We start from the raw sequence: 26902 nt of genomic DNA, 5'->3' as shown, positions 1-26902 counted from the left end.
CACTGCACTGCCTACTATGTTTTGTCTTCCTGGATATTTGCGGTTAACCTTTGTCCAAAATAGGGTATTGAGTAAGATGGATCTTTGATTTAATTCAGTACAGATATCTTTCTGTTTTAGTATAGTTACATTTAAACACGTGTGATAAATAAAACCAAGGAAACCCATTTCTGGCTATTAATTACAGATGCAGTTTTACACCTTGAAGAAACCACCATAATGTAAAAACATACTAGCAAATATTTTTTAAAACATGTAGTTTCCTAGGTCCTGTATTTTTGCTTGGAAGACATCTATTTTTAATGATTGAATGTCTGTGATACAGAAACTGGACCATGTTTCATCAGAATGGTAAGGTAGATAGATCACAAATCTTCAGTAAAATTTACAATTACTTTCATCCATTATCTGGGAGAAACTATCAGAGATACATTTCTTGAGCAGGTAGAGAACTTGGACGTGGCCCTAACTCTTCTGCATGCAGGTTGTAGAGCTGCATGGCTTTGAATTCCCTCCAAAGTGAGACAGCACATAAAATTCCCTTGCCTGTCAGTCTTTCTTAAATATGGTCTGAATGGCTAACTGTATTGAGCAGTTAAATCTTGTTTGGCTGAATGAAAGAGGATGGTTTGAGTTCACTTTGATTGTGCCTTGTGTCACTTTTCTATGGAAACATATGACACAAACAAGTGCTAAAATATATATAAATATTTTAATCTACATCTTTTTTTCTCCTGTGAAAGACTCCAGAAACAATGAAACTCCTCAGTTAAGGTGTCATTACAAAAGGATCAGTGCATGTAATTATCCCTGTTTCCACTACCTTTCACCTTTTTTCCCTCAGTTCAGCTTTAATGACAGTTTTAACTCTAGTTTTCTAGATGCCATTAGCAAAACAACTTTCAGACTTTTTGGGCTGAAGATAAGAAAATACTAATTTCTTTATGTATATTCAGAGAATCAAGTAGTAGGGTAAAAGAGTGGTAGGGATGTTTCACGCTATGCTCTATATGACTTGTCACTTTGACAGTCACAAAGACTAATCCAATGCCATGGCTTTTTTTATTGCCATATAGGAAAAATGTCAGATACTAAAGATGTCTGAAAGTGTGTGGCTGATCAAAACCTATCTTCTTGTCTTGATGTGTTCAATTTTAACATGTTACATTTAGTGTACCAGACTGTACTTAGTTGTAATCGTAGTCTGTGGTTTTGTTCTCCTCGTTATCCTGGAGTTGTGTGGTTTTTATTGTTTTTTCTCTTTCCATTTAGATGCAGAGCCTGAAAGGTGGTACAGAAGCCATAGCCCATTTGGACCAGTTAGAAGCTGATTATTATGATCTACAGCTTCAATTATATGAAGTGCAGTTTGAGATCCTGAAATGTGAAGAGCTGCTACTTACAGCCCAGCTTGAAAGCATCAGAAGACTCATGTCAGGTGCTTTATGCATTTTAATTAAGACGTAATCTGTAAAAGACAATTCTCTTCCTAAGAGGCTAGTAAAGCCTGTGGGAATGAAGCGAGAAGAGATTATTTATCATGTGAAGAGCTGGATCTTCTAACATAAGTACTGTTAAATTAAAATTTACACCTGTTCATAATGCATATACATATACATAGAAAAGTTTTGGTCTGGTTCTTGTTGCCTGTGTTTGGAAATAAGCATGTAAGATACTATGTAAGTTTTGGAAAACTAAATTCAGGGAGAAGGAAGTATCTTAATTACTGGACTTGTCTCATTAAAAATTTGCATTGGTATTATTAATTTCTTTGAAGTGATTGGTTTTCAAAAAGTATTCCTGCAAATCAAGAGTCCTTCAGCTAAACTTTGAAGTTTGTTGTATTGCCATCTCACTGATTTAGAGCAGTGATGCAAACCTTATGTTTCCAGAACCTACTATGCCTTGTGTACTTACTTACAAACTATAGAAATGGTACAGGTAAATCATACAGTGTTTTTGAATCCAGTTCTGTCCTTTGGACCTTTCTATAGTTAATGTTTTTATTTACACAAGCTCTGTTTTATTGTTCAGTGCATAGGGCTTGCCTAACAAATTTTGTTATGGATAGAAAAGTCACTTAAGAAGAGAGATTTGAAGCTGGATTGCATTTTGAGTTGCTTCTGGAAAAAGAGAAAACATAGATACCACGAATTCTTTTCACTGTTATGAGAATCTCCTTTTAGGCTTGTGATGGCAACAACTGTAACTACATGTATGGAAGATAATGGTTGAAACCTCTGTAAATGACTTAAAGAAATGTGGCAGATTTGGCTGGGTGCCTCTGTGGAGAGCTAGTTAGTGCTTTGGAGACAGATAGTATTTGTACTTGGGAAATCAGACATTTAATTTTGGTACTGAAGACACAGTATGGTTTGCTTACCTGGACTGAAGGAAATCCCTTGAACAGGAGGCTGAGAAGGAATATGTATCAAAATCCTTTCTCTTTGATGTAGTGTTAATAAAACCTAAGGGCCCTCAGAGATTAAGCCTGCTGTAAAGACATTGCAGGTCATTACAACTTGTTACTTATGTTTTCTCCAGAAAACTCAAAAAACCCCCAACACCACAAACTGACCCAAAATAAAACAACCCCCCCCAGTCAGCTAAACAACCAACCCCCTCCTTCCCCCAGGGCAACAAAATAGTTCACTGTTCTGGCTTCGTTTGCAGTTTTAAATTTGTAAAGTATTCTTTAATACAAAGTCCAAAAGTTTTTTGTTTTTTTGTTTTTTTGTTTTTTTTTTTTTTTTTCTAGTAAAGACTGCTGCCTATGTTAGAAGGAATTACTGTTTTTTTTAACAACTCTCAGTTAATATCCCATAAGACAGAAAATTAAAAATACAGTTCTTAAATGTGTGTGAATTTTGTTCAAAGAATAAAATCCCCTCTTCGGGCTTTACTTAGGTGGAGGAGATAGAACAATTAATGTGAAGAATGTGACACTGACGTGGCCACATCTCTTCAAGACTGTTCATCACCTCATTTGAATGAAAGCATCTAAAACATATAGTGGTCTTTTAATATGTGTTGTTTCCTATGCAGTCAAAGAGAAAAGGATGGTCTGTTGCATCTTCTGTTATGCTTCCTTTTAAAAGTGTACTTATAGTCAGTAAAGTAATAGCCTTTTAATTGGGCACATCTGTATGATTTGAAATACATGTGTCTTCGTGACTTGTAGAGGCTGTTGCTATTCTTTACTCTTTGACTGCATTGGCTCTGCAGAGATATTTCAAAGAGTTTTGGATTCTGTTCTGATTTGAGGGACATCAGTACTGCTAATGAAGTCCACAGATTTTTTTGAGAGCGTGATTTGATTTGACTGCCAGTTGGTTGTAAGCTAGAAGAAAAACATTTTCTTTTGCGAATTCAACATGTTGGATCTGAAAAGTATTGAATGATAATAGATTGTCATATTATAAACAACAGTAGTAGTTTTTTACTGTCATTAACCAAATACCTGCACTGAAATTCACAAAATGTGAATGTATTAGATTAGAATTTTAAAGCACCTTATCCTAAACTATTCCATAGAAGCTCTTCATACATCCTTGTAAGATGGTTTTGTGGTGGAGGGGTTGCGGTCAACAGAGAATGTGATAGTAAGTTCCTACTTTGGTTGGTGGGTGGGTTGAATGAGTGCAAATGGTGTGGATTGTGTCTAAAAAGGAATAATTCTAATTGTTTTAATGTAAGTTGTTGAGTTGTTAGAAGCTGAAACACTTACCAAATTTATAGGCATTTCAAAAGCTCAAAAGCTGTTAGTAGAAAAGTCTTGGAATGTTTGACAGAGGTTGCAACAGAGTTGCCAAGGTTGGTCTGTTCTCCCCTCCCCCAGTAAAATGTAATTTAACATTATGTTTTAGAACTGGTAGATTTGACTGGTTTGCAGCTGAGCTATCGGGGTTTCACTTGTAATTCCTGACTTTAACTCTGCATGAAAGTGTTCTAAAACAAAATTTGCATGTAAATTCTCCCAGTTTATAAGTGCATGGCAAAATATAATTGTTGTTAGCCATGAGTCTTATTTTTACTCACTGATGTCTCAAAGTGGGTTCTAGTGACTTGGCAGTTTTACATATGGATGAAACTTTGTGTTGTTTTTTTTAACTGAACACTAAAGCATCTAGTAGGTCTGTTTTTATTAGTTTTTATTTTAAGGTTAATATAGTGCTGTGCTTTCTCTTCTGATCCTGCCATGTCTTCTGGTGAGCTGAAATTAGCACAACAATCAGAATTTTGGTTGCAGCAGAGACTATACACACAAATAACATGAAGTGACAACAGCTTTTAAAATGCACAGTGTACTGAGGAAAACCCTTCCCCTCTCCCCAAATAATCTAGTAGCAGAAGCAGGAGGAAGTTACGGTCTTGCTGAAAGTAGTGGATGAAGTTGAAATGAGGTGGTTTGGTGGTGCTGCAGAGTAGACACTTGACAGTCATGCCAGCTGTATCTCACTGTTTCAACCAGCAGTAATGCGTATCCCTCTTGGTGTATGACAAAAATATACTACTTGGTATGCCAGTGAAATAAGGAACAAGAGCCCTTTGCTGCCTCTTCGTCCCAGCATTCTGCAAAGATTTATAATCATCTCTCTTTCCTTCTTGGCAAGAGATAAGAAGGCAGCATTCAGAGATGAGCTCAATGTTATACTGAATGCTTCACTCAGGAGGCTAAAAATCATGAGCGTTGATAAAACTATTAGTAATGACCTCCTTTTCAGGCCTGTAAACCTTCGAAGGATTGCCTTGAAGTTACCCTCCCTCTGCTGCCTCTGAGCAGAAGCAGTGACTGGGAGGTCAAAAACCTCCTAAGGGAGGATTTTTGGTGTTTTGTTGTCTGATTCCCCTTTTATAAAATTAATAGTAGGTTGTGGCAGAAGAATCTCATGCCAAAGAGTTCAGAAAGAGCCTGTATATCCTGAACTTCGTAGTGAAGACCTGAGGATATTACTGCACATCGTGGGTCCCTTGTATTAGTTAAGAGACCCAAAGACATGCGTGGACATTGTGATCAAGTTAGGCTACAGACACAAACATACATTCACAGCTGTATTTGTTTTTTAAGGCTCTGAGCTTACCTGAATACCAGGCTGTGCTTCATTGCTATTGATTTCTGTTCTTCATAGAAACTTTAAAGCCCTACAGTGCTTTGCCCTTTGATGCTTCTCCTCTGACCTTTTGATTTTTGATAGTCCTCTGAAAGGAATATAGCATTCTTCTACATTAAATCTTGCAACTCATTGGGGGGGTTGTTGTTGAACAAAACAAAATGTTAATCAAATACAAACTATTGATTTGACTTTTTCATTGCTGACATTTTTAAAACAGAGAAGAGAGATGAAGTGGTATATTATGACACTTATGAAAGTATGGAAGCCATGCTTGAAAAAGAGGATATGGCAACATCTATGCACTTGCGAAAGGAGGAGCTGCAAAAGTTACAACAAAAAATCCGCCAGCTGGAAGCAAGGCGTGGACGTATTTCAGCCAAGAAAGCCTACCTCAGAAATAAGAAGGTATTATTAAATTGCAGATGTCTAGCATAATTAACAAATTTAATAAAACTTCAAAAGGTTTCATTTCAAATACAATTTCCAAGTCTCCCAGTATTTTCGTGGATTATATTTACTACTTACTAAAGTTGTTTTACAGAGTACGAAATACAATAGCATGTATTATTAAATTGACATATTTAAGATTCAGTTTACCTTTTAGCTTTAAAGGAACCTTTAATCATTTTGAAGTCAACAAATAAACTTGTTTCTATTAATTGATCAGAATACTTTCATGTGGAAAGTACGTGCTGGAATGCATGTTTTTACAGAGAGTAGTTTTCTATATGTTTGCAGAAGAGAATTTTCAAGGGTGTTTTCTCACTAATGAGTTCTATTTTCATTCTCCTAGCTCATCCTTTTAAACTTACGTCATGTGTCATTGATGCTCTGTATGCGCAGATATATATGAAATCCAGTATATATTCTTAGTTGTAAAACTAGATGTGCTATTTAGGGCCACTTTCATTTTTCATGCATTACATGATTGGGATGTTGTACAGAAAATTGTTTTAATAGAGCTGATGTTTTGAAATTGTGTATCAAGTGTACATAAATATGTTAATTCCTTTTTTCCAGAATGACTTGTTTATTGTTTCCTAGCAGTTTGCGGTTACATGAATATGCATTATTGATGAGTGAGAGCTTCATGAGTAGAATAGACTAAAGTTCTGAGAGAGCATTGTAATATGTGTTATAAAACAGGTTTCCACCCCATACTGTACACTATAAGGCTATGCAGAAGTCTCAGTTGAGACCTCGTTCTAGATTGGGATCAGGGGTTGGTGTGGTTTTTATATTCCCAGTCATGTCTCTTGATGTGGGAGATGACCCCTTTATATAAACAATTGTAGTAGATTGAGGGTAAAGCCTTCAGGTCTTGCCTTGCCTTCATAACGATATGTGTCTGTTTCTGTAACTGAATCTGAAGCATAACAGAGCAAACAAAACAGTAGTTGGTACGTTTTATATTTTGGATTTTTTGTATTTCTTCAGTCACTGTCCTCTCTCTGATTAACACAATTTGGAGAAGACTGCAAATAAGTTATTATAAAAGAAATGTATCTTGTTAGCCAGTTATGGGAAGTAGTTTGCTCGGAGTCATTGAGTTTGTTTTATGTGATTTTGTAAAAAGAAAAAGTATCAAGAAGCTGCGCTTTTTAGCACTTTAAGGAATAGATCCTATCTGTCACATTATGCTAACTAATGTAGACTACATTGTAATAATTATGCTATTTTCTCCTGAATGTGAAAAGACACTGCTGGCATCTTAGAGAGGACACAAACCTGTTTAAAAGCAATAGCCTTATTGCTGTTATTTACTTAACTTATGGGAGTTAACAAGTCAAGAAGCAACCCTGAAGCAGGAGTAAGCAGCGCGCTCAGAACTAGTTCCACCTCTCTGCCGATTTCATTGACCAGCGTAGCGTTATCTGCAGTTGAATGCTGCAGTGAGATACCTAGCTTTCAGCCTCTGAAGAAATCAAAGATTAGAATAACATGTATTTAAACTTGCAGGGGGAAATCAAAGATTTTTATTTGAGCAAAAAGAATAGGCAGAATCAGTTGTGTGCCATTTTGTGGCACTTCCTGGGCAGAAGAGAAGGTAGCCGTTTTGATGGATATTTATGTTAGAGGTATTTACTCTAGCTGCTCTTACTACTGCTAAATAACGCAGAGCTTTACTAAGCTTAATAGTAATTACCTGAAAATCAAGACACTTGTGGCTTTATTTCAAACATAAAGAAGCCTTGTATCTTGAGTGACCATTCTAGTGGTACTGCAAAACATTGTTAATGAACACTATTTATAGTGCCTGATGTGGGTGGTTGTACTTTATAAAACTGTGAGGAAAAAAGGGTTCTTGATCTGAAGAGTTTGCAGTTTAAGTATGCAGAACAAAGATACAGATGGGATGCAAAAGCAGACTCTAGATGGTGAGAATGAGTGTAGTGATGACTGAATGCTAAGTGGAGAAAGGAATGAGTTTTTGAGGGTATATTTGGAAAGTACATACTATGTGGTAAGTCTCTTTCTCAAAGTCTGTCTCTCTCAATTAAGAAACATTTATTGTTGAACTGAGATGAGAGTCTGCTTAATGCTTCTCAGATTGTGTTCCTGACTGTGCTTGTTTAAGCAAAGTATCTTAAAACAGAACTGTAAACAAGTGTTCTGTTTTGGATTGGCTTGGTGAGGTTTTGGTGTTGCGTTTTTTTTTCTTCTTCTATTTTTTTTTTACCTTGTCAGTTCTGTAGTTATAAAAAAAAAAAAGGCAAGCTCTGTGTTAAGTCGTGTATATCACAGTTTTGTGATATATTTAGAAATTACAGTCCTTGCTCATTATTAGGTTTTTGGCAACTGAAGATTCCCTTAGGAGAATGCCTCCTTTCTAGCAGCAGATACCATGATTAAGAAAACAATAGGAAATTACTCTGTATCATCAGTTTTTATTTTTCAGAGGAGGTCGTTTCATCATCCGGGTATTTGAAAATCTTTTCTGTTGAGAAGGTAACACACTGAAAGGGAATCGGTTACTCTGTGTAGAATAAGACTACATGTAATATAAGTATGAACTTCTGTGACTGTAGTCTTTGTTATTTTGTTTTTCAGAAATTCCTTCCCTGGTTTTGCAGTTGATGTTTTTATTTTTTAACGGTGTTGTCAAATAATTGTACCAAATCTTTATTTAGAAACTTTTGCTAAAGGTTTGTTAGAAGCCTCATTCAGTTGTGATTCCGAATAACTGAGCCGGCATTTTTAAAATTTATGGTTTTACACAGGTTGATGTTCTTTCACTGTACTACCATGCGTATAAACTCTTTATTCTCGTATTTTTTTATACAAACCTATTTGCATCTGTTAAGCAATCATTTCCTGATGTTCTTTTGTGCTGGTGACAGTGAGTTAGTTATTCAAAAATAAGATTTTAATAGCAGTCTCATTATTCTTCTTATTTCTTGAAAGATAGTTATGGATTTTTGATGCAGGATATCACTATTGTTATCCCAGTCTACCCCCTGCTGGCTGCACAGTAGTATTAATTAGGTTGTCATATGGAACAAGCAGCTGTTTTATTAGGGAGCTAGATTTATAGCAAAGAGTCAAGGTAAAAAAGATGGTGTAGAAGGCATCTAGAAAAATATATTCAGAAAAATAGAGTTGTGAAGAAATTTGAATTATTTTACATCCAGAAGATTATTCCTCATCATAAGCAGACTGGGAGAAGCAACTGTGTGCTTTGACCTAGAAAGCTTCCTCACATGCTGTTGCGTCCGTGTATAATAGGACACCTTTACTACTTTGCAAGCCCACAGTTTAAAGCATGGCCCTTGCCAAAACAGGTGTTATGTAGATGCAGTGACAGCTGGCATAGGGTTACTTGATATGCTTCCTTCCTCCCCCTTCCTCCATCTTTTTCCTCCTCCCTTTCTTCCCTCTTCTTTCTTCTTCTATTATTATTATTATTATTACAACAACTTAAGGGCCATAACTACACAGAACACTTATAGTAAAATACGATTTCTGCACATACTGAGCTTACTAAATGAGAAGCTAACCTTTTAATTGGGATGCTTTTCAATCTGAAAGCAAGGCTCACTGGAACTAGTTAAATGTAATAACTAGTGCAAATCTCTTTTATGTATATTACATGTTACTAGCCTTAAACATGGTGGCTTATCCAGTGATGAGGGGTTGAAATGGCTTCTCAGCTCTCCCTTTTTGTCTCTTTAATAGAAGTATGATTTGATACTGTGAAGTGAGTCAGGTGACTGAAAGAGAAATGAACATTACTTCTTGATGCTCTCTCAGTACCATACAGTTGGTCAATGTCTTTCTTGAAGTGTCACTCTCACTGGACATAATGCTCCTGCTTTCCCAGTGCTGAGAAGTAAGGACTACTTAACATGTGCAGTGGGCTGTATTCCTGCTCATGCACCCAATAATGATGTTATCTTTTTTTTTTTGCCAGAGTTTGTTAGTTTATGTTCAACTTGTCATCTGCCATAATCACCCAGATCATCTTCTTTAATGCTGCAACCTGGCTGCTTTTTGTTCTTCATCTTTTGTTTGCAGTCACTTAATGTTGTCTACAAGTAGAACCCTGTATTTGTCCCTGTGAAATTGCAGCCTTTTTTTTTTAAGACCATGTCTGTAATTAATTAAAGAGAAAATGTTTCATAAAAGTGTGCCCCCAAATATTTATGACATGTCAAAAAACCCAAACCTAACATACATTTTCTCATTATTTTGTAATACTTTTTTGTATCTCATAATGTACATTCCTCATTATTTTAGAACACTTTTAATCGAACTTTCACAGAAATAGAGAATAAACTATAAAGGCAAATCATTAGCAGTATTAAAAAAAGTCTTTCAGATTCTCTAATAATATTCTGAATCTATTGCTGTGTCTTTGAAAAGCAGAAATTAGGTAGTTTGTACTTTTGCAGTTACAAATTAAATGGATTAACTTTTCCAGCTGTATTAATTAAACTCTTTTCATCAGGGGAAAAAACTCCACAAACAAACAAACATAAAACCCAGCAGTGTTTAGCTATATATATACACCTCTGATGAAGCTGGGACAGTGTTTCCACAGAAACTTGTGCTCTTGTCAGTGTTACGTGTATACAGTAGCAACCTTGATGGTCCTACTGTTTAGAAACATTCAATGCAGCATGGTATTTCTGTCCTATACAGGAACACTGGCTACATTTTTATATGATCACAGTATGTCCATAGTCAGCTTGCAGGAGAACGTAGCTTTTTCTGCATTTCCCAGTGTCCAAAATTGTGGGCTTTTTTTATACATCCCCTCCTTGTTTTTGTATCTTTCTGCCACTACTGTAGTATCTTGCTTGATGGCTGATAACTCCACCAGCTGCCCCAAGCAATGCTTTCAGTGGCAAAGCTCCTGTCTGGCTCCACCGAGTAAGTCAAGGTGACTAATGCCTGGGAAGCCCATCACTTCGGTGTTCTTCTAGCTGCAGTCACACTCTGAGCTGCTTCCTAACACTGCCCTTGCTTACACAGCCATGAGATGTGTTTCTAACATTTGACTTTGTTCCAGTTCTGTGTGATGCTTGTACCAGGCCTAATTTCATTGCCCATACTGTCTGATTTCCTGGCCCTCAGTATTGTCCTATGAACTTGTCTGTCTTGTTGCTGCTCTAGACTCCTGCACGTGCCTTCTCTTTGTAACATACTTAATTCAGTTCTTCTTATATTATCTACCTGAAGTTTGAATGTCATCCGGTTTCTTGTCATCTATTGTAACATGGCCTGGTTTTTTTTTGAACCTATTCTTATTTCTAGGCAATGTAATAAATGCTTGTTTTTAAACCAGACGTTACAGGCGTGAACTCGGTATAAGTGAACCTGCTTGTGCATGCATAAAATTGTAACAACTTTAATAAAGTTTGTGCTTGCAGACTGTACATGCAAAAGATGAACTGACACTTGTAAATGGGAAGCTGCCTGGTTGCATAAACAGAAATATGTAGTATATTTGAGAGTTAGTTATTATCCATGTATACAAATACATGGAGTTACACAAAGGTTTTATGAAGTATTTGACAAATCGGTGTTTGTTGCCACTTTTGGTATTGTAGAACAGACTTTTCAAGCAGCTGTTACTTGTGTATATTCTTTTGACAGTTAAAAGTAATAGGTGTGGGTTTGTCTGTCTTGGTTTTGTTTCCATTTTATGGTTTTATTGTAAGTTAAATTAGCTTGGTTAAATTAGCTTGTCTGAGATAGGCTTTGTAATTTTTATTTTTCTAATTCTTAGTGCTGTTTGCTAAATATGACACTAAACCATGTAAATCAATATTTGAAATTCATATTTTATAGATAACATTTTATGTCTCTACAGGAGATCTGTATTGCAAAGCATAATGAAAAGATCCAGCAGCATCACCAGAGTGAGGAGGAATACAAAATGCACCATACTGTTCAGCTAGTAAGTTTGAGTTTTCTGCTGTGGAGTTTAGCCTTTAGTTAATAGCTTGCATTCCTCACTATATACTAATTAGGAGAGTATTCTGAATGATAGCTGGTTTATAAAGATGGTGTATATCCCTGACCTTTGCACCATGGATTTCTGTATCATATTATGCTGGTAAGGGGGAGTATATAGCTCTGTTAGGATTACATTGAACCCAAGCAAATAAAACAGTTTTTTAATGCTAGGTTCACAGTCTAAGTGATTACTGCTAGGGTTAGGCTGCATGTTGTTTGTTACCATGTGCACACAGGTGATTCCAGACATCTCCGAGTATGGTGTCAGATATGCTGAAATGAATAAGGAAACCATACACACTTCTTGAATCTTAGTAAGCTTGTTTGTTATTTTTCTTCTTTCTACAAAAGAAAACACTTGAATTATGTTGTATAAAGATGTAGTGTTGTGTAAAGATGTAGTTCCAGCTGTATACTCCAAAATTCTCTGCTCAGTCTCATTGCAGAGAATAGGCTAGTTAGTCCAACTCTTGTGCTGAACATAATAGACTTTATGTTAAAGAACATTCAACTTCTGGGCTAGGTCTTGGGAGCTGGTATAGTATCAATATTTGATAAAGATCACTGACAAAGATGCATTGAAATTCAAGTCTCTTTAATTCAGGCTTCAATTAGATTAGTGAAAGTGATTCTATTTCATCCTTATACATTTTTAACATTGATACATTTGTCCAGGAAGTCAGCTGCATAATTTATTTTATGAAAAGGCTACTTGCGAAAGACAGTACGTATTGGCATACTTTTTCAAGAACTTAGAAAAATATTTTTTTTTTTCAGTTCTTACAATAAGGCAAAGGAATTTGCTGTGTGGGTTGTAGTCCATTTATCACTCTTAAAAATAAGACTTCACAAAGCTGAAGGACTTTCTTGTCTCTCAAACACTACAGGGCTTTTCCTTTATTTCATGGAGTTGCCTGCTTGCATTGTACAAACAACCTTATGCTAATTTTTATTTGTCTTTTTTGTGTTAATAATGTGACTGAGAATTTCTACTATTATTGTAAAACAGGTTTTCAGCCACTGGTTTTCATGAGAAATTTTGAAAAGATAATCTCAAGGGTGTCCAAACCTGAAACCAAATAAGAACTGCAATTTCACTATTCTTATTTAAAACAAAACAAAAAAACCCAAACCAAAACAAACAAAACCCTTGAATTTGAGACTGCTTCAGGAAAAGTTTGACCTGATTGCGTACGTAACATGCAGATGTGGTAGTAGAACTATCCTTTCTTCTTGCTATAATCTTTTCTTTACGTTTCTGTTTTAGCTTCTTTGCCCCATTGCTCTGTTATTTTCTTTTCATCACATGCTTCTATTCCTCTTCACCTTTTCCTGTTTCCTGTCTATTCCTTACTATTTTTCAGACATGTTCTCCTCTTCCTCTCCCTAATGCATCTATACTTACCTCCTTCCACATCACAGGTGGCTCTTTACGAAGGACACCAGGTCACTAGCTGACCTCTGAAAATGGCAGGCAGGCAGACAGTGCTTTTGTGTTGGCTGAATATCAATAAAAGTTCACAAAAGTGATCAGAATTTTTAATTATGATGAAGATGGGCTTTTAAAAGTAATACTTAATGTTGTGAGTTTTTTAAGAATTAAAGCTGCTGTTTCTGCTCAGGGTTTTTTCTTTGTAGTCACCTGTTTTATCACTTTTCCTGATAACTTCTGAATTTGCATACAATGACTTTTGCCATATGATTTTTGCATCCACTTTCAATAAATTTGACTGAAGAGTAGTGTTTTGTTTCAAAGATGTATTAACTTTGCTGAAGTTCTGTGAAAATGGATGACTAGTTAGAGGAGGTGGATCCAAATGTGTGTTTTCACTGAGGTAAGATCCCCAAACAAGAAAAAATACAACTGTCACAGCTGCAAGGAAGAGCTTCAGACCTTTACTGAAGTAAGGTTGCGGAAAATCAAGCTGGATTAAATAATGACAGCTTAAGTTAATTAAATAAAAAACTTTCATTTACTGTTGTAAATGATAATGAAAATGTTTACTTAATTTGCTCAGTATTGGATTCAAAACTTTGTGGCACTGAGTTCTGTGATTTCTTGCACTGTGAGAATACTAATATGACTTGTTTTAAATGGGCAGCCTTGCAATTTGGACTGTCATTTTGTTTTTGGAATGAGAGAAAATGGATACTGGTTTGCTGTCTGGATAATTTATACCATTTTTAATTTAAGGGGGCTTTTTTCAGTAGAATATTCTGTCACGTCTCTAGTTATTTCTCATCTTTCAAGGTAACAAGTCTTCAAGTGTTCCAGTTCCAGGTTGCAATCTTTCTTTACTAAGCTTTGCATTTCTTCAAGATTATAAAACATGAAATGCATAATATTTTTTTTAAGGGGAAGACAAAGGCCAAGTTTTGAAGTTTAAAAATGTGTTTATTTGAGAAGTAGACTGTTAGGTAATCCCTAACAATCCCTAATTAGTAGAAGAGTTCTTTTAATTCAATTTTTTTAATGATGCTAAACATAGCATTGCATGTAATACTTACATGTTTTCCATATATTTTCTCAGAAGCGAGATCAATTAAAAGACGAAGAGGAAAGAAAAAGCTCCTGGGTTAGTCAGGAACGACAGAAAACACTGGACAGACTTCGCACATTTAAACAGGTAACAGAAGTGTTGTTCTTTTCCACCAGTTTCTTCTGGTGAAATTTTCACTCATTCCAGGACCATACTATGCTACTAGCTGTTCTCTTTCATTGTATAGTTAACTGTTCTTTGAAAAATTCACAACGAAATATGGCATTGGTGGTAACAAATTCCTCTAGCCATTACATTCCCAATGCAATAATAAGCTTCTGTTCCCTCCTACATCTACATGTTGTGACAAGACACTTAGCAAACGTTCCTAAAAGAAGTATAATCTAAATGGTATTTCCCGCAAAGAGTGTTACCATCTGACATACCCCCACTACCACTGATTGCTAGAATACCTGCCTATAGCTGCCCCTTCTTATTACAATGCAAGTATCAGAAAATGGATGGAAGATGGAATGAAGGGGAGAGAATAAGGAAAGGGGTGAAAGTGCAAGAAAAGAGACACTGTATTAATTGGTGAAGACTTTTTCTGGTTTTGCTGAATACATTAAAAAATATAGGTATGAGAAGTTTCTTTACTGGAAAGCTGTCTTGCTCAGCAGTACACTCTTCATATCCTTATTGTTTGCAAGGCTTTTGAATTGCATAACTTCTGTAAATTAAAGCAAATTTACTTATTTTAACCAGCAACTGTTAATGAACTGACTTTATATATAAGCATGTTTATATTGTTATGATCTCTATTGCTTTAGGCCTACCACAATTGTGTAAAATGTATTAGACCTGTCTTTCAAAAGCAATTTAAATTTTTGCATAGAATTGGCTATGGATGAAACTAACATGAAAAGACAGATATTGAGGCAGCAAATTTAAGAACTAAATTAAAAATACTTTGGAAAGTCTCAAAATGTTTGATGTTTTCAAGAGATACCTTTTTAAGCAGTATGATTCACATCTAAAGCCAGTGTATTAGGTCAGAGAAGACTTTGTTGCAGAGGGAGCCATTGACTAGGTTTAGAAAAGGAAAGCAAGAAGGAGTTTTGAATCCAGAAAAAGGGGATTTGAATGTACAATCAGGTTCATAGTGAAATCCTAATTCTAACCCATGTATATCCCTGACTTGACCAATCACATGTAAGTTGTGGTTTAACCAAGAGCAAAAATTAAGGAAACGGATCATTTTTGCATAGAAGTGCGGATATATTTGCTTTGTTTTTACATCCAGAGCAAAATGAATGAAAATAGCAGATGAATTCCACTTGTCAGAAAGGCAAACCCTAACGACAGGTACTTAGTGTCTAGAATAGAGTGTTGCATGTACTTATCTAATTGTCAATAACTTATTCACTTTAGCGGTACCCTGGGCAAGTAATACTTAAATCAACCAGACTACGGCTGGGTCATGCAAGAAGAAAATGTGCAGCCAGCTCAGTGTCCTGTGTTGATCAGCCTCGATCTTTGCCAGCAACCATACAAATCCAAGAGAAAAGTGAAGAAGTGGAATTGGAAAATGCAGTTCAGCCTTTGCAGGTGCAGGAATCCACAAGCTTAGAACAACTTCAAGATATTTCATTACCTCCCAATGGTGTTACCTCTGAACTGCCTCATGTTAGTACTTCTCCACTCACCAGTAATGAGCTTCAACCAGAGATTGTTACTGTAGTACCGCTTCCACCCCCTTTGCCTCCACCACCTCCACCTCCACCTTTGCCTTCCAAGGAAGATGCCACCAAATCCTTAGAAAAAAGCAACAGCTTTGTTAAACATCAGAGTGAGGAGAAGGGAGTCCAGCACTCTTCTGGTGTCCCACCAGCACATCTGTTTGACAGCAGCCAGCTAGTCAGTGCCAAGAAGAAGCTTAAGAAGACCGGTGATCTAGAGGGTTTGCAGAGGAGAAGAGGTAATGTTTTCATTTCTGTGTATTTAATTGTAATGCACATCAGTTCCTCTTTTGAATTGCTCTATAGAAAAGTGTATGCTGTGATTAATTTGTAATTATTAATGGGAAAGTTGTTAAATCCTTTTCAGTTGACAAATGTCAGCAACTCAAACAAATGTTAGGACCTTCACAAGAGCGTGTGGTGTACTTTTTCAATTAGACAGAAAACACTTGTGAAACTGATTCTACGATATACCATGTTAGACTAGCTAGAAAATGGAGCTAAACATTGCCTAAAAGAATCTTTTCCTATCTAGTTTACAGCCAGCACTGCAAATATTATAAGCTTCACCTGAGGGTGCAGGGTTTTTTTAATAAGAGTGTTTTACATAATTTATGACTTAGTAAAATGAATACTTGTCTTGGGACATAAGAAACCTTGAGAATGCTATCTTCAAGGTTTCTTCAAATTTTCATACAAAAATCCACAAGTACCCATGGGAGCTGAGTAAGAATATATACGTTTAACTACAATTGGAAATCAAATCTGTAATCATTCAGCAAAGCATGTTCATACATAGTTAAAAGACCAAAAACAACTTTGGAAACTGAGGAGAATGAATAGAGCACAGGGCTGATCTGGGAGATCTGTTACAACTTGTTGTTTCTGTGCTACTTGTTTTTAACTGCTTATCCTTTATCCCATATATAAAATGGGAAGAATGGCAGCCATGTTTGAACAAAATAATCCTGGTATTTTGGTGAAACATGTTATATTGGAGCTACATTTATATTTGAAAATCAGAGATGGGATTTTCAAAAGTGCTCAGCTGAACTATTTTACTGGAAGTCACTGAGAAAAAGTGTCTTGAGTGGGCCCTGATTCACACTGCTGTAGTATGGCTGTAATAACATTTTATTAAAAATTCTATCTGGCTCTGTCAATTGCAACTACAGAAAACATCCTCCATTGACATTTTTCCTCATCCAGATGAAATCAAAATTAGAAATGTCTTCATCAATCAGACAGAAACCAGAGTGTTTCCTTTAGAATTGTCCTTAAATGACTGAAAACCCTTGAAGCAACTGCATAGTTACAGAATTCTTAAGCTCTTATGGGTCTTGCAGGTCGCAGGTACAGTGTCTTAAGTTCATTATCAATTTTGATGGCTGCTGTGCTCCATTTTTCTTTTTCTGTAGTTCTATTGTTTATTTTTCTGATACCCATTTTATCTTGCCATTTTATGTAAAGCACGTATTGTGTGTCCAATTTGATATGCATCATAAAATGACAAATACAAAATCAAATTTTATTCTCCCTCTTAAGTGTTGTTAATGTCTGCAGCAGCACTCTACCTACTGCTCTGTATTCCCTGAGGTGTTCCAAGTCTGTAAGTGGCTTGAGAACTTTGTCTAGTGTTTTACAGTCCTTCCTTCGTCCTTCAAATGTGCAGTCCTGTATTCTTCCTTTATTTCTCCTTTCTTCATGTCTATTCCAGCTATCTGGGCCATTAGTCTGATGGACAAAGCCCACTCATAAATGCAAAACAGGTTTAAAAGATGTATTCTCCAATATACAAAAAAGAACTGGAGATGGATATTGATCTAGTGATTGATAGGTGCTGCATGTTGTATGTGCTAGTGTATGCAAGCTATTTCAAACTGTTGTACTTATTATAACGCATTCTCTGGGATGGAGATCTTAGCTACTTGTAGCTCTTGAAAGAGCCAAAGCCTGATTTTTGTTTCTGCAAAGAACTAGTTTCAAATTGGTGATAAAGGAAGGATTTGTCATAAAGTCTTAACTCTTACTTCTCTGTTTTCATTATTTGTAAAGGAAGGGAATTTATATAGGCATGCTGTGACTAGGTGCTAATACATACATGAATCCAGAGAAGCGGAAAAATGCATGCTGTTGCAGTTGAATATACTGCTGCTTCCCTCACTGGCATGTAATAATAGGCATAGAGTAGGTAAAGTCAGCCACAAAATGCAAGTGCTGAGAATGGACTGCACAGTCCAATACTTAGATATGTACTCATTACCTGATTCTCAAAGGCAAGAAAGATAATGTAAAAACCACTTTCATTGTGTTGGATTCATTGCAGCTATTTTGATTTTCCTGACTGCGAACAGGAAAGCTATCTTGTTCAAAAAGTTTTACTACCTGCCTGATAGCAGGTTAAGTGGTTTCAGAAATTGTAATTGTCTATCTAAACCAGTTCTGACCTGGTAACAGGGAAGAGAAATTTGGAGGCTAAAACAATAGTGGAGTTACCATTACATTTATGGTATGGGACTATCACATTAATAGTAAGCAGCTGCTTTTTGGGCTGTAGGAAATATAAATGAAGATTGATAAAATTTAGTAAAAATAATACTGAAGGTCTTTTCATTTACTGCAGTGAGTTCCCCGATGGATGAAGTGCTGGCTTCCTTGAAACGTGGCAGCTTTCACTTAAGAAAAGTTGAGCAGAGAAGTCTCCCTCCTTTTCCTGATGAAGATGATAGCAATAACATCTTGGCACAGATCAGGAAAGGGGTGAAACTGAAGAAAGTACAGAAAGATGTTTTGAGAGAATCCTTTACAATTCTGCCTGATACTGACCCTCTGACAAGGAGCATCCATGAAGCATTGCGACGAATTAAGGAAGCATCACCTGAATCAGAGGATGAAGAGGAGAGTTTGCCTTGCACAGACTGGGAAAATTAACCTGTAATTAACCTACATTTAAAAAAAAATACTTCTTCAACACTTTTTGTATAACAGTAGCAGCTAAGCCTCAGGTTGTGCATTCTAGGAGACTTAGTATGAATGTGGCTAAACTGTCTGACGTCCAACGTGGTAAAACATGCACATATGCATTTAGTATCACTGACTTTTCAAAGAATTTAAGGTTTATAGTAAGGAAAACTTTTTTTAGGCAACATCTTAGCCTTTTATTGTTTGAATACTTTTGCTGAATATTGACAGGACTGCTCCTATAAAAAGCTCTATTTTATTTAGCAAATTCAAAGGGACTGTTTGCAGCTTACCAAAAAGCTTTAAAAAGCTTTTAAGTAACAAAGCAGCACAATCACTCTTGGACACACCTTGTACTTATTTTCTAATTACTTCTGGCCTTGTAAAAATTTAGCATGTTTATCACTTCAGACTGAGTAGCTCCAAGTGAAGGATGATTAGATTTGACTGCAGAACACATTGAAATCTCATTGGTTACCCTGTGTGACTGACTCTTTGATAGCTTGGTTCCAGTCTGTAAGCTCTCTGACTTAATTGAATTTCCAGACTATAAACAATAAATATACAGATATAATTTATACTTCTGCTACTCATACAAGTCCCATGAACTTGCATTATACTAAGCTACAGTGCCTGAAAGTGCAGATATTAGACTTCAGCAGATGAAGTTAATGCAGTTAATTTCAGAACAAACCAGAAATTGTCAAGAGATTAGTTTTCAAAATTATGGCTGCATCAGTAGCACAACGAGGTTCTTGATTACAACAACAGCATACAGCACTATTCTTCTGTGGTGGTTCTTTTCTGCTACTGGCATGTGGATGAACTTAAGTCTCAATGAAAGCTCCTGCTAAACTTAAAATTTGGAGAAAAGAGAGGTATGACAATCTGTAAAGAATTTAAAAATCTGTTTAGAAATCAAAGGCTATTTCAAGAGTATGGAAGATAAATATTTATAATCCTTGCAACACAGCTAGCAGTAGAAAAAAGATAGCCTTTTTGGATGTTTACAGTCAGGTATTTCTACCCTCGTTAGTTATTACCATAGCTGGAGAGTGACTATTGAAAAAGTGCTACAGCTGTTTAAAAAGTGATGGTGACTTTGCACATCATCTGCTGAATGTTGTTGTGATTATGAAATACTATGTCTCAAACTGTTCCATTGGTATGCTATTTTCAAATAATAATGTTTAAAATTTTCAAAAAGGAAAATACATGTTGCCTTTATTTCCTCATGAACTAGCCATTGGCCACACTAATGATTTAATACTGTTTAATTATGGCATGCTCCTTCTGTTCTATATCAAATGTACTGCTAGTTTTGGAGTTGAAAATCCAGGAGTGGGGGTGTACTTAACTTACTTAACTCTTGCTGAAACTCAAAGTGAAAATAGTTTTGCTTGGATGTAACTTTTTTCTGTTACTTGCATACTGAAAACTCCCACTACCACAGCCCTTCAGAAATGAAGTGACAGCTATAAGAAAAGACATGCCTTGGAATTGACTTGGCTTTTTCAGTGCAATTATTCTCTTTTCATTTCCTAGATAACTAAGCAAATTTAAATTTTGTTATTTGACTTCATGACTTTAGTAAATCTAACTTATTCTTTGGGATCTTGTTTGCATTTTTTAGCACGAATACTCTTTAATACTACGGGTCATTTGGGGGGGGGGGGGGGGGGGAGTCCAAGAGTGACTTTGAATTTTTTTAACCTAGTTGGTGGACCTCCTAAACACTTTCCATTGGAAGTGTATTCTCTTAGAAGTCTTATGTGTGCGTTGCCATAAGATATAAATGTGCGTTTTCCTCTGCTATCTTTTGCAGCCCCGTAGAAGCATTTCATAGTGCAGGCTGAAAATCACTGCCATGCAGTACCTGTAGTGCACTGGTGGTTGTCTCCTTTTTACCAGTCTACAGTTAATGGTATCTTCCCCTTTTACAGATGCACTCCTGTCAAATGCTGAGGTCCCATGAAATCACTTTGACCTAAAGCAGGATGCAGTGTCAGAATTCTGAGTGTGTGCTCCTTGGAGTTCTTCACACATCTGGGACCCGCTTTCTCTTACCAATATCATATTTTATTATGAAAACAATCCTGTTTTCATGAGATGAGACTATTTAATAGATAGTACAGATTTGATTGAAAAATGCTTGTACAAAATAGCTAACAGCTCGGAAAGGAAAAACAGGCCCCTGCTATGCAAGCGCATGAAATAATCTAGGAGAACAGAGATTGAGACAAAGCCCTCTGAAATTCAGCTGAATAAATACTTTTCACATAGATGAATGAGCTTGCTTGAACATATAGACTGGTTTCCCAGAATTTATTACACGAGTAAAATCTAAAGAAAGTCTGTTGTAGAAATAGCAGAATAGTATTTTTTTACTATAAGGTTATCCATTTAATACCACGCTTTAAGATTGACCTACTGATTTTTAGCTGTAAGCTCTGCACATATAAAAACCAGTTGCGTAGAGATTTTTGGTTGAAAGCAGTTATCAAAAGTATATTGGCACGGGTGTTACGAACTATGCTTAATACATGTACATCTGTGCAGGCTAAATGTAATGCAATTATTTGCCTTAGGAATTGAGGCTAAATCTGATATAATGATGTATGTTTATCAGGTGCCAAAAAGTGTCTTAATGTATGTGCAAGGAGTATCAACAATGCCCACTGAAGTGGTTTCATTAATTACTGAAGTTTGAAGACAAACTAATGGTAACTAATTCCTGCAGGAGATCTAGTCATCTCTTGTATTATCTGCTCTATGAGTTAACTTCTACATAAAGTTATAACTAACTTTTAAGAGCAGTTCCTCCCTTACAGACACTCTCAACCATGAACAAAAATGTTGAGGCATTCTGTGTATTGGAAGTACAGCTGAACAAGCAGTATAAATACGCAGTAGCTTCTGTAGGAGAAATCAGAAGATTACTGGTTATCAAAAGTACCCCAAGCCTATCTCTGTGTGTACATAATGGTACACATAAATCACTATAGTACCTTAAGAGTACTGTAAGTAATGCGAAACCTGGGTTCCTGGGAGTGATGGACAAAGTAATGGATAATAAGTAAACTTTTGCTCTCTATAGTCTTCTAATCCAGTATTTTGAGCTCTTCAAACTCTAATATGTGTTCACCGCCAATAATACCAGAAGGCAAAAAAAGACCTGGTCATATTCTGTGTGTCCCGGCTCCAGAGTTAAGAGTGTCATTACCCTGAGAGCAAAGAGAAACAAGGCTTTTGAAGATGCTGCTCAGTATTGCATGTTGGAATTGCCTAATATGTTGATCAGAGAGTATTTCTACAACTGTTTAGCTTTTCAGATGTTCCTTTTTTTTTTTTCCCCCCAAACAGGTGATTCACAGCTACTGACGTGAGAAAAGAAACCGCGGTCGAAGATTACTTTTCCTCTTCATTTCTGAAAATTCAGAGCCACCAGTTATGACCATCAATTCCACAGGAGGCTTTCTTTGGCAAAGAAATAGTCTTTCTTTGGCAAATGATTCAGTCTATGGAAAAAATGGCCTGAAATGTTAATTTTTGGGTCACTTTTTTCTGTAATTTGTTCAAAAATTCTGGTTTGGGCAGAAAGCTAAGTTATTTAGATGTGCATTTTGTATAACGAGGAATGCCCGATTCTTAAGCACTTTTTGTATTTGTGTTAGTAATGTGTGGCCAGTTAAGTGAGGGGGGCGTCTTGAGTTGGGAGAACACTTGCTTTTAGAGTAACATTGGGATTCAGCCGAGACATCAAGCCAGCTATAAAACCTCCTCTTCACTGCACTGAATATATCATCTGCTTGAAAGTACAATTAAATAGCTCCTTGCAGAGAAGCTTGCTAGGTAGCAGTGTGATATTCCAGAAAGAGCAGAATTCCTAGTTGCACTACAGTAGCTGAAATTCAGTAACATGCAACTAAGACTTTTTTTCTTCTTAGTTTGAAGAAGTGTATGTCAGTATGAACAGTAACAAGTGACCACAGCACAATGAGAAATAAGAGTTGAATTCAGTACATATTCAAGAATGTGTTTGTTTCCAGCATGGTACATTTAGCAAGACATACTGCAATACCTTTTTAGAAGGTCATTTGTAGTCTTACACCTTTTTAAAGTAGACATTTTCATGCTTTTTTAAAATAATATTTAGCTATGCTGAACCAAGTTAGTTATACTTTTATCATTTGTTATAAGAAGCAATATTTTGTAATTTCATACTTAAAATTATTTTTCTCTTTTGGTTTAAAATGGCTTTTGATTACTCTAAGCAGCCTTCTTTAAAAAATATCAAAGCACTTAAACATATGGATAAGTCAGTTGTGAAAATCATACTTCTTTTGCTGGTTTTTATTATTCTCTATAGTGGCTGCAAAAGTGTTTGTATTTCATACCCCAAAGCCTACTGGCTGGAAAAAAAAAAAAGTTCCCTTTTGATCCTGACTATTTTTTTCAAAGGAGAGTTACAACTTCCTCTGCGGTGAATACTTAGAAGTAATCCTTAGCTTCATGACTAATGGCTGCAAGTAGCTGCTCTTACGATACCACAGTACTAAGAGGTATGTCAGTACCGAGATACAAGTAGTATTGTACCATCTAGAAACTCCATGTGATATTTAAGTCAGCCCGTTACAATTGTAAGAAAACTGAATTTTCACTAGCATTTTGTTTTTACTACCATGACATACACTGTGTGCGAGAAAGACACAGCCCCTGTCCTTTGTGTAGTGTGTTCCATTCACTGTTCCTCTCGTGACAGGCAAACTGCTCATGTGGATTTGGTTTTTTTTAAGTGGAGTTATGCAGTGCTGCTGTCATGTAACAGATCATGTACTGTGTCAACATTTATAACAGGAGGTTTCACATCTTGCCATTTACTGAGATAAAGAGGAACAGAAGAACTTACCTTAGTGATAGGCTATGTAACCTAAAGGAACCTCAGAAGTTGGACCCTTCAGTTGTTTTGCTGTGGCTGTCATGAAATTCAAGCTCTGTCAAACATCTTGAAAAGATGTCACTTCCCTCTTGCTATGGACAGGCATTTTCTTAACCTTGTTGCCTTATTTATAAAGTTAGTGAACATTCATTTTCAAAGCACCTGTGGGCAGTGTTACTGTAGAGTTGTATCAGTTTTGCTGTATTAGTCATCAGGTCTGTATTATTCTGTCCTGAGATCAGCTCTATGAAACACTTGATCCTGGCTTTCAAGGACCTAAAACTACACGATGTTTTTTTCTTAAACCACTTCTCTGAACCCTGAGTTCCATGGCGTAGTTGTAAGCTGTCTAATACTGTGTTTATGCAGCAATAACAGCAATTTCAAAGTTCATCATAATCATTTGATGCCTGTACTGTAAGCCATGGTGTATTTTTTCTCTATATTCGTCTGTACACCCAGTCACACCACATGTTAAAACTGAAGTAATCAAATGAATTTTTGGCTGTAGCACAAAGCAGAACTGTGATATAGAATGGTAATTCAGATTATACAGTTCATCTGAAACTTAGTGCTAAATTAATAGTGGTGATTGAGCAACTTTTATGTCTATTTTCTCCTGTTTTCCAGCCTGCGGTTTTATTCCTTAGGCTATGCATATGGGACGCCAGCAAAATTCCAAGCTGAGGAAAAATAGTGTAATTTTAAAGTATAGGTGCAGTGGTCCCCTTGCACAACATTTGTGTCTACAGTTTAGCACTGTGCTGTGATTTATCTAAATAGCTCCACTGTGTACTGTACTACAGTTATCAGATTTGTTTGCCACGTGATCTGTCATCTTTGCCTTGAAAAATGTGTGCATGATTGAGAAAAATTACTGTCCTTAATCTGTTTTATATTTAGCTGAAATCTTAGATTCCTGCAATAGCTTAGTTTATAGAAATGGAATTCTCATATGAACATGTATCTTATGCACACACAAAAAGTAGTTGTTATGCTGAACATAGCAGTTTATATCAGTTCAAAACTGCCATCTTCAATGTGGAAAGTAAATGTGTTTATTTTCCACTTACTGCTAAAAAAAAAATTCCTGGATTTTAATCCTCCGTGAGTCACTAGATGTCACAATTTCACGTAACTCTCCACTTTGATATAAAAATTGTGAATATGTAGTGTACAGGCTAATGGATAAAGCTTCCCATCCTCTGTAATGTAAAATTTTGCAGTGCGATGGCTACAGCAGCAAATGGGGAAAGTTTTAAGTATTTTCACGTGAAACTTGTGGACATTATGACAGTCCTGCATGGACATCAGTTCCTCCGTAGCTGAGAAAAGTTCTAATAACTGTGTTGGTCCTTGAGAAATCTTAGCAAGCATCACTACAGAAAAAACACTGAAACATATGCAAGGAAAGAGAGCCTCCATAAACATACCTTTCTACCTGTTACTGGTATTTTTCATTTGTGGCTGGACTTCATTGTTGTGGCTGTGTTGTTCTGTTGCTAGTCATTTATCTTAAGCAGTTTGTCAGCTTTCAGGCTTTTTCCATTTTTAGAAACTTCTTTTTTTTTTTTGTTCAAATTAAAACTGTTTTAGTATAGTGTAACTGACCCACTGAGGTAAAGAGTTGGAATGCATGTTTATTGTATAAATGCTTATGTGAGGACTGAAAAATCTTTTATGAGTGGGAACAAGAAATGAAATACTCAATTTCTACTAAAATAACCAAAATGTAAGATAAACAGCAATAGTCTTTTGATCAGAAATGGAATTTGCATCAACATGAATTTCATGCTCTCATTCACAGAGGTTCCAGATCCTTTACAAATGACCAATAGTCTTATTTTATTCACTTTACTGTGTTTTCATATGTTAGTTAAGTTACTTGTCTAGGGTAGATGAAGGCTTTTTTATTTTTCTTAAACATCACTTTTAAGGGTTTTGTTTTTTTAAAAATGTGGCAGTCTGCATCCTACACCAGACACCTGTAAAATAAATTAATATGATTATATATTGTGTTCTTTTGCAGCTGCATTGGGGATAGAACTCAACATACTTCACTACATTATTTGTAAAGAATCATTCTGAGTATAAGCACTATATTCTGTAATGTTTAATATTAAAGTAATGACAGGTGCATTATTGAAGATGCAACTTAATGAGAAGTGGAGGCAGAAACTTTTATTGGTTAGCGTTACCCTTATTCCGTTTGTTGCACTGAATTTCAAGAGTGTAATTTGTAAATCAAGTTTGCTCACGTGTGTAATCAGATTTTACTTTCATTGTAATGCTTATGTAATTAAATTACCTGGATATATTTCTGGTAGTGATTCCATAAGCATGGACAATATGTTGTTATGTTTAGCACTACAAAATTAATGTTAAGAACAAGCGAAGCTTCTTGCAAAGAAAAGGAGTAAATAGAAGCACCTTACTGGGAGAGCGCGTTGCATGATTTCAGTGCTACTGGAGCTGACAGACAGTAGGTCATCCTAAACTTGACTGCAAATTGCTCTTTGGTGTAATAAGCACATTGACATTCTGCTATCAGTGCTGTAAAAAGTACAGCAATGGCTATTTTTAACCTATAAATATACTGTAATTTAAATTTTTCCTACAAAATGAATTTATATTTAATTGCTGCCTAATACATAAATACTTAAAATTAGAAATGGTCAAGGGTGGGTGGGCATGCCAGTGTATTTTTGGGAGGGGCTGTTGTATATACGGTTCTTTGCACTTCCTGTTCAGTTTGACTGTTACTCCAAAACTCCCAGCTCTGACTGTGGTGAATCTGCAACCTGACATTTATGTATTTTTATTGTGATTCAGGTCTTCTATATTCTGTGGCCCAGAGCTTCAGAATTTGACAGAAAAGGTCATCTTTCCATTCTGAAATGTGAATGCTCTGATGTACCTCCAATATGGAAAATGACCACGCAATGAATTTTACTCTGCTGAGTTTCTAATATTAGAGCATTATTTAAAGCTGATATCTAAGGCTATTAACCAGTAGTGTGTCCATTTGGAACAAGTAAAAAGGATGGTGGCCATTTTGGTGAGTATAGTCCAAACTCTGCAGAGTATTCCAGAGACTGTCACCTATTTGGTCATTAGTTTGCCATAGACTGGCTTGATTTTCAGATTTAGAAACATGTTTTTGATTTCTCAATTGGGAAATAAGTGTTGGGGATTAGGGATACTCAC

At 36.0% G+C, this 26902-nt stretch overlaps 1 protein-coding gene across 3 annotated transcripts in view; it reads left to right on the top strand.

Annotated features, from left to right (window-relative positions):
* The window catches only part of JMY (junction mediating and regulatory protein, p53 cofactor), a 68029-nt gene extending 41625 nt beyond the window's left edge, over positions 1 to 26404 (top strand). Inside the window, exons 5-12 of one of the 3 annotated variants that reach the window (XR_014230737.1) lie at positions 1273 to 1438; positions 5332 to 5519; positions 11431 to 11517; positions 14108 to 14203; positions 15488 to 16034; positions 18419 to 19634; positions 22120 to 23318; positions 25725 to 26404. Coding sequence is in view for 1 of the 3 variants with exons in the window: in XM_082337069.1 (XP_082193195.1) it covers positions 1273 to 1438; positions 5332 to 5519; positions 11431 to 11517; positions 14108 to 14203; positions 15488 to 16034; positions 18419 to 18726 (1392 nt within the window). In the remaining 2 variants the exon portion in view is untranslated. Of the gene's footprint in view, positions 1 to 1272; positions 1439 to 5331; positions 5520 to 11430; positions 11518 to 14107; positions 14204 to 15487; positions 16035 to 18418; positions 19635 to 22119 lie in introns of all 3 variants that reach the window. The other 2 variants (XR_014230738.1, XM_082337069.1) reach the window with 2 other exon arrangements.
* The last annotated feature ends 498 nt before the right edge of the window (positions 26405 to 26902 follow it).

The sequence above is a fragment of the Platalea leucorodia genome, assembly GCF_965183815.1.
Source record: "Platalea leucorodia genome assembly, chromosome: Z".
Taxonomy (NCBI): Eukaryota; Metazoa; Chordata; class Aves; order Pelecaniformes; family Threskiornithidae; genus Platalea; species Platalea leucorodia.
Note: the sequence above shows the minus strand (reverse complement) of the source record. Positions and strands in the feature narration are given on the sequence as shown.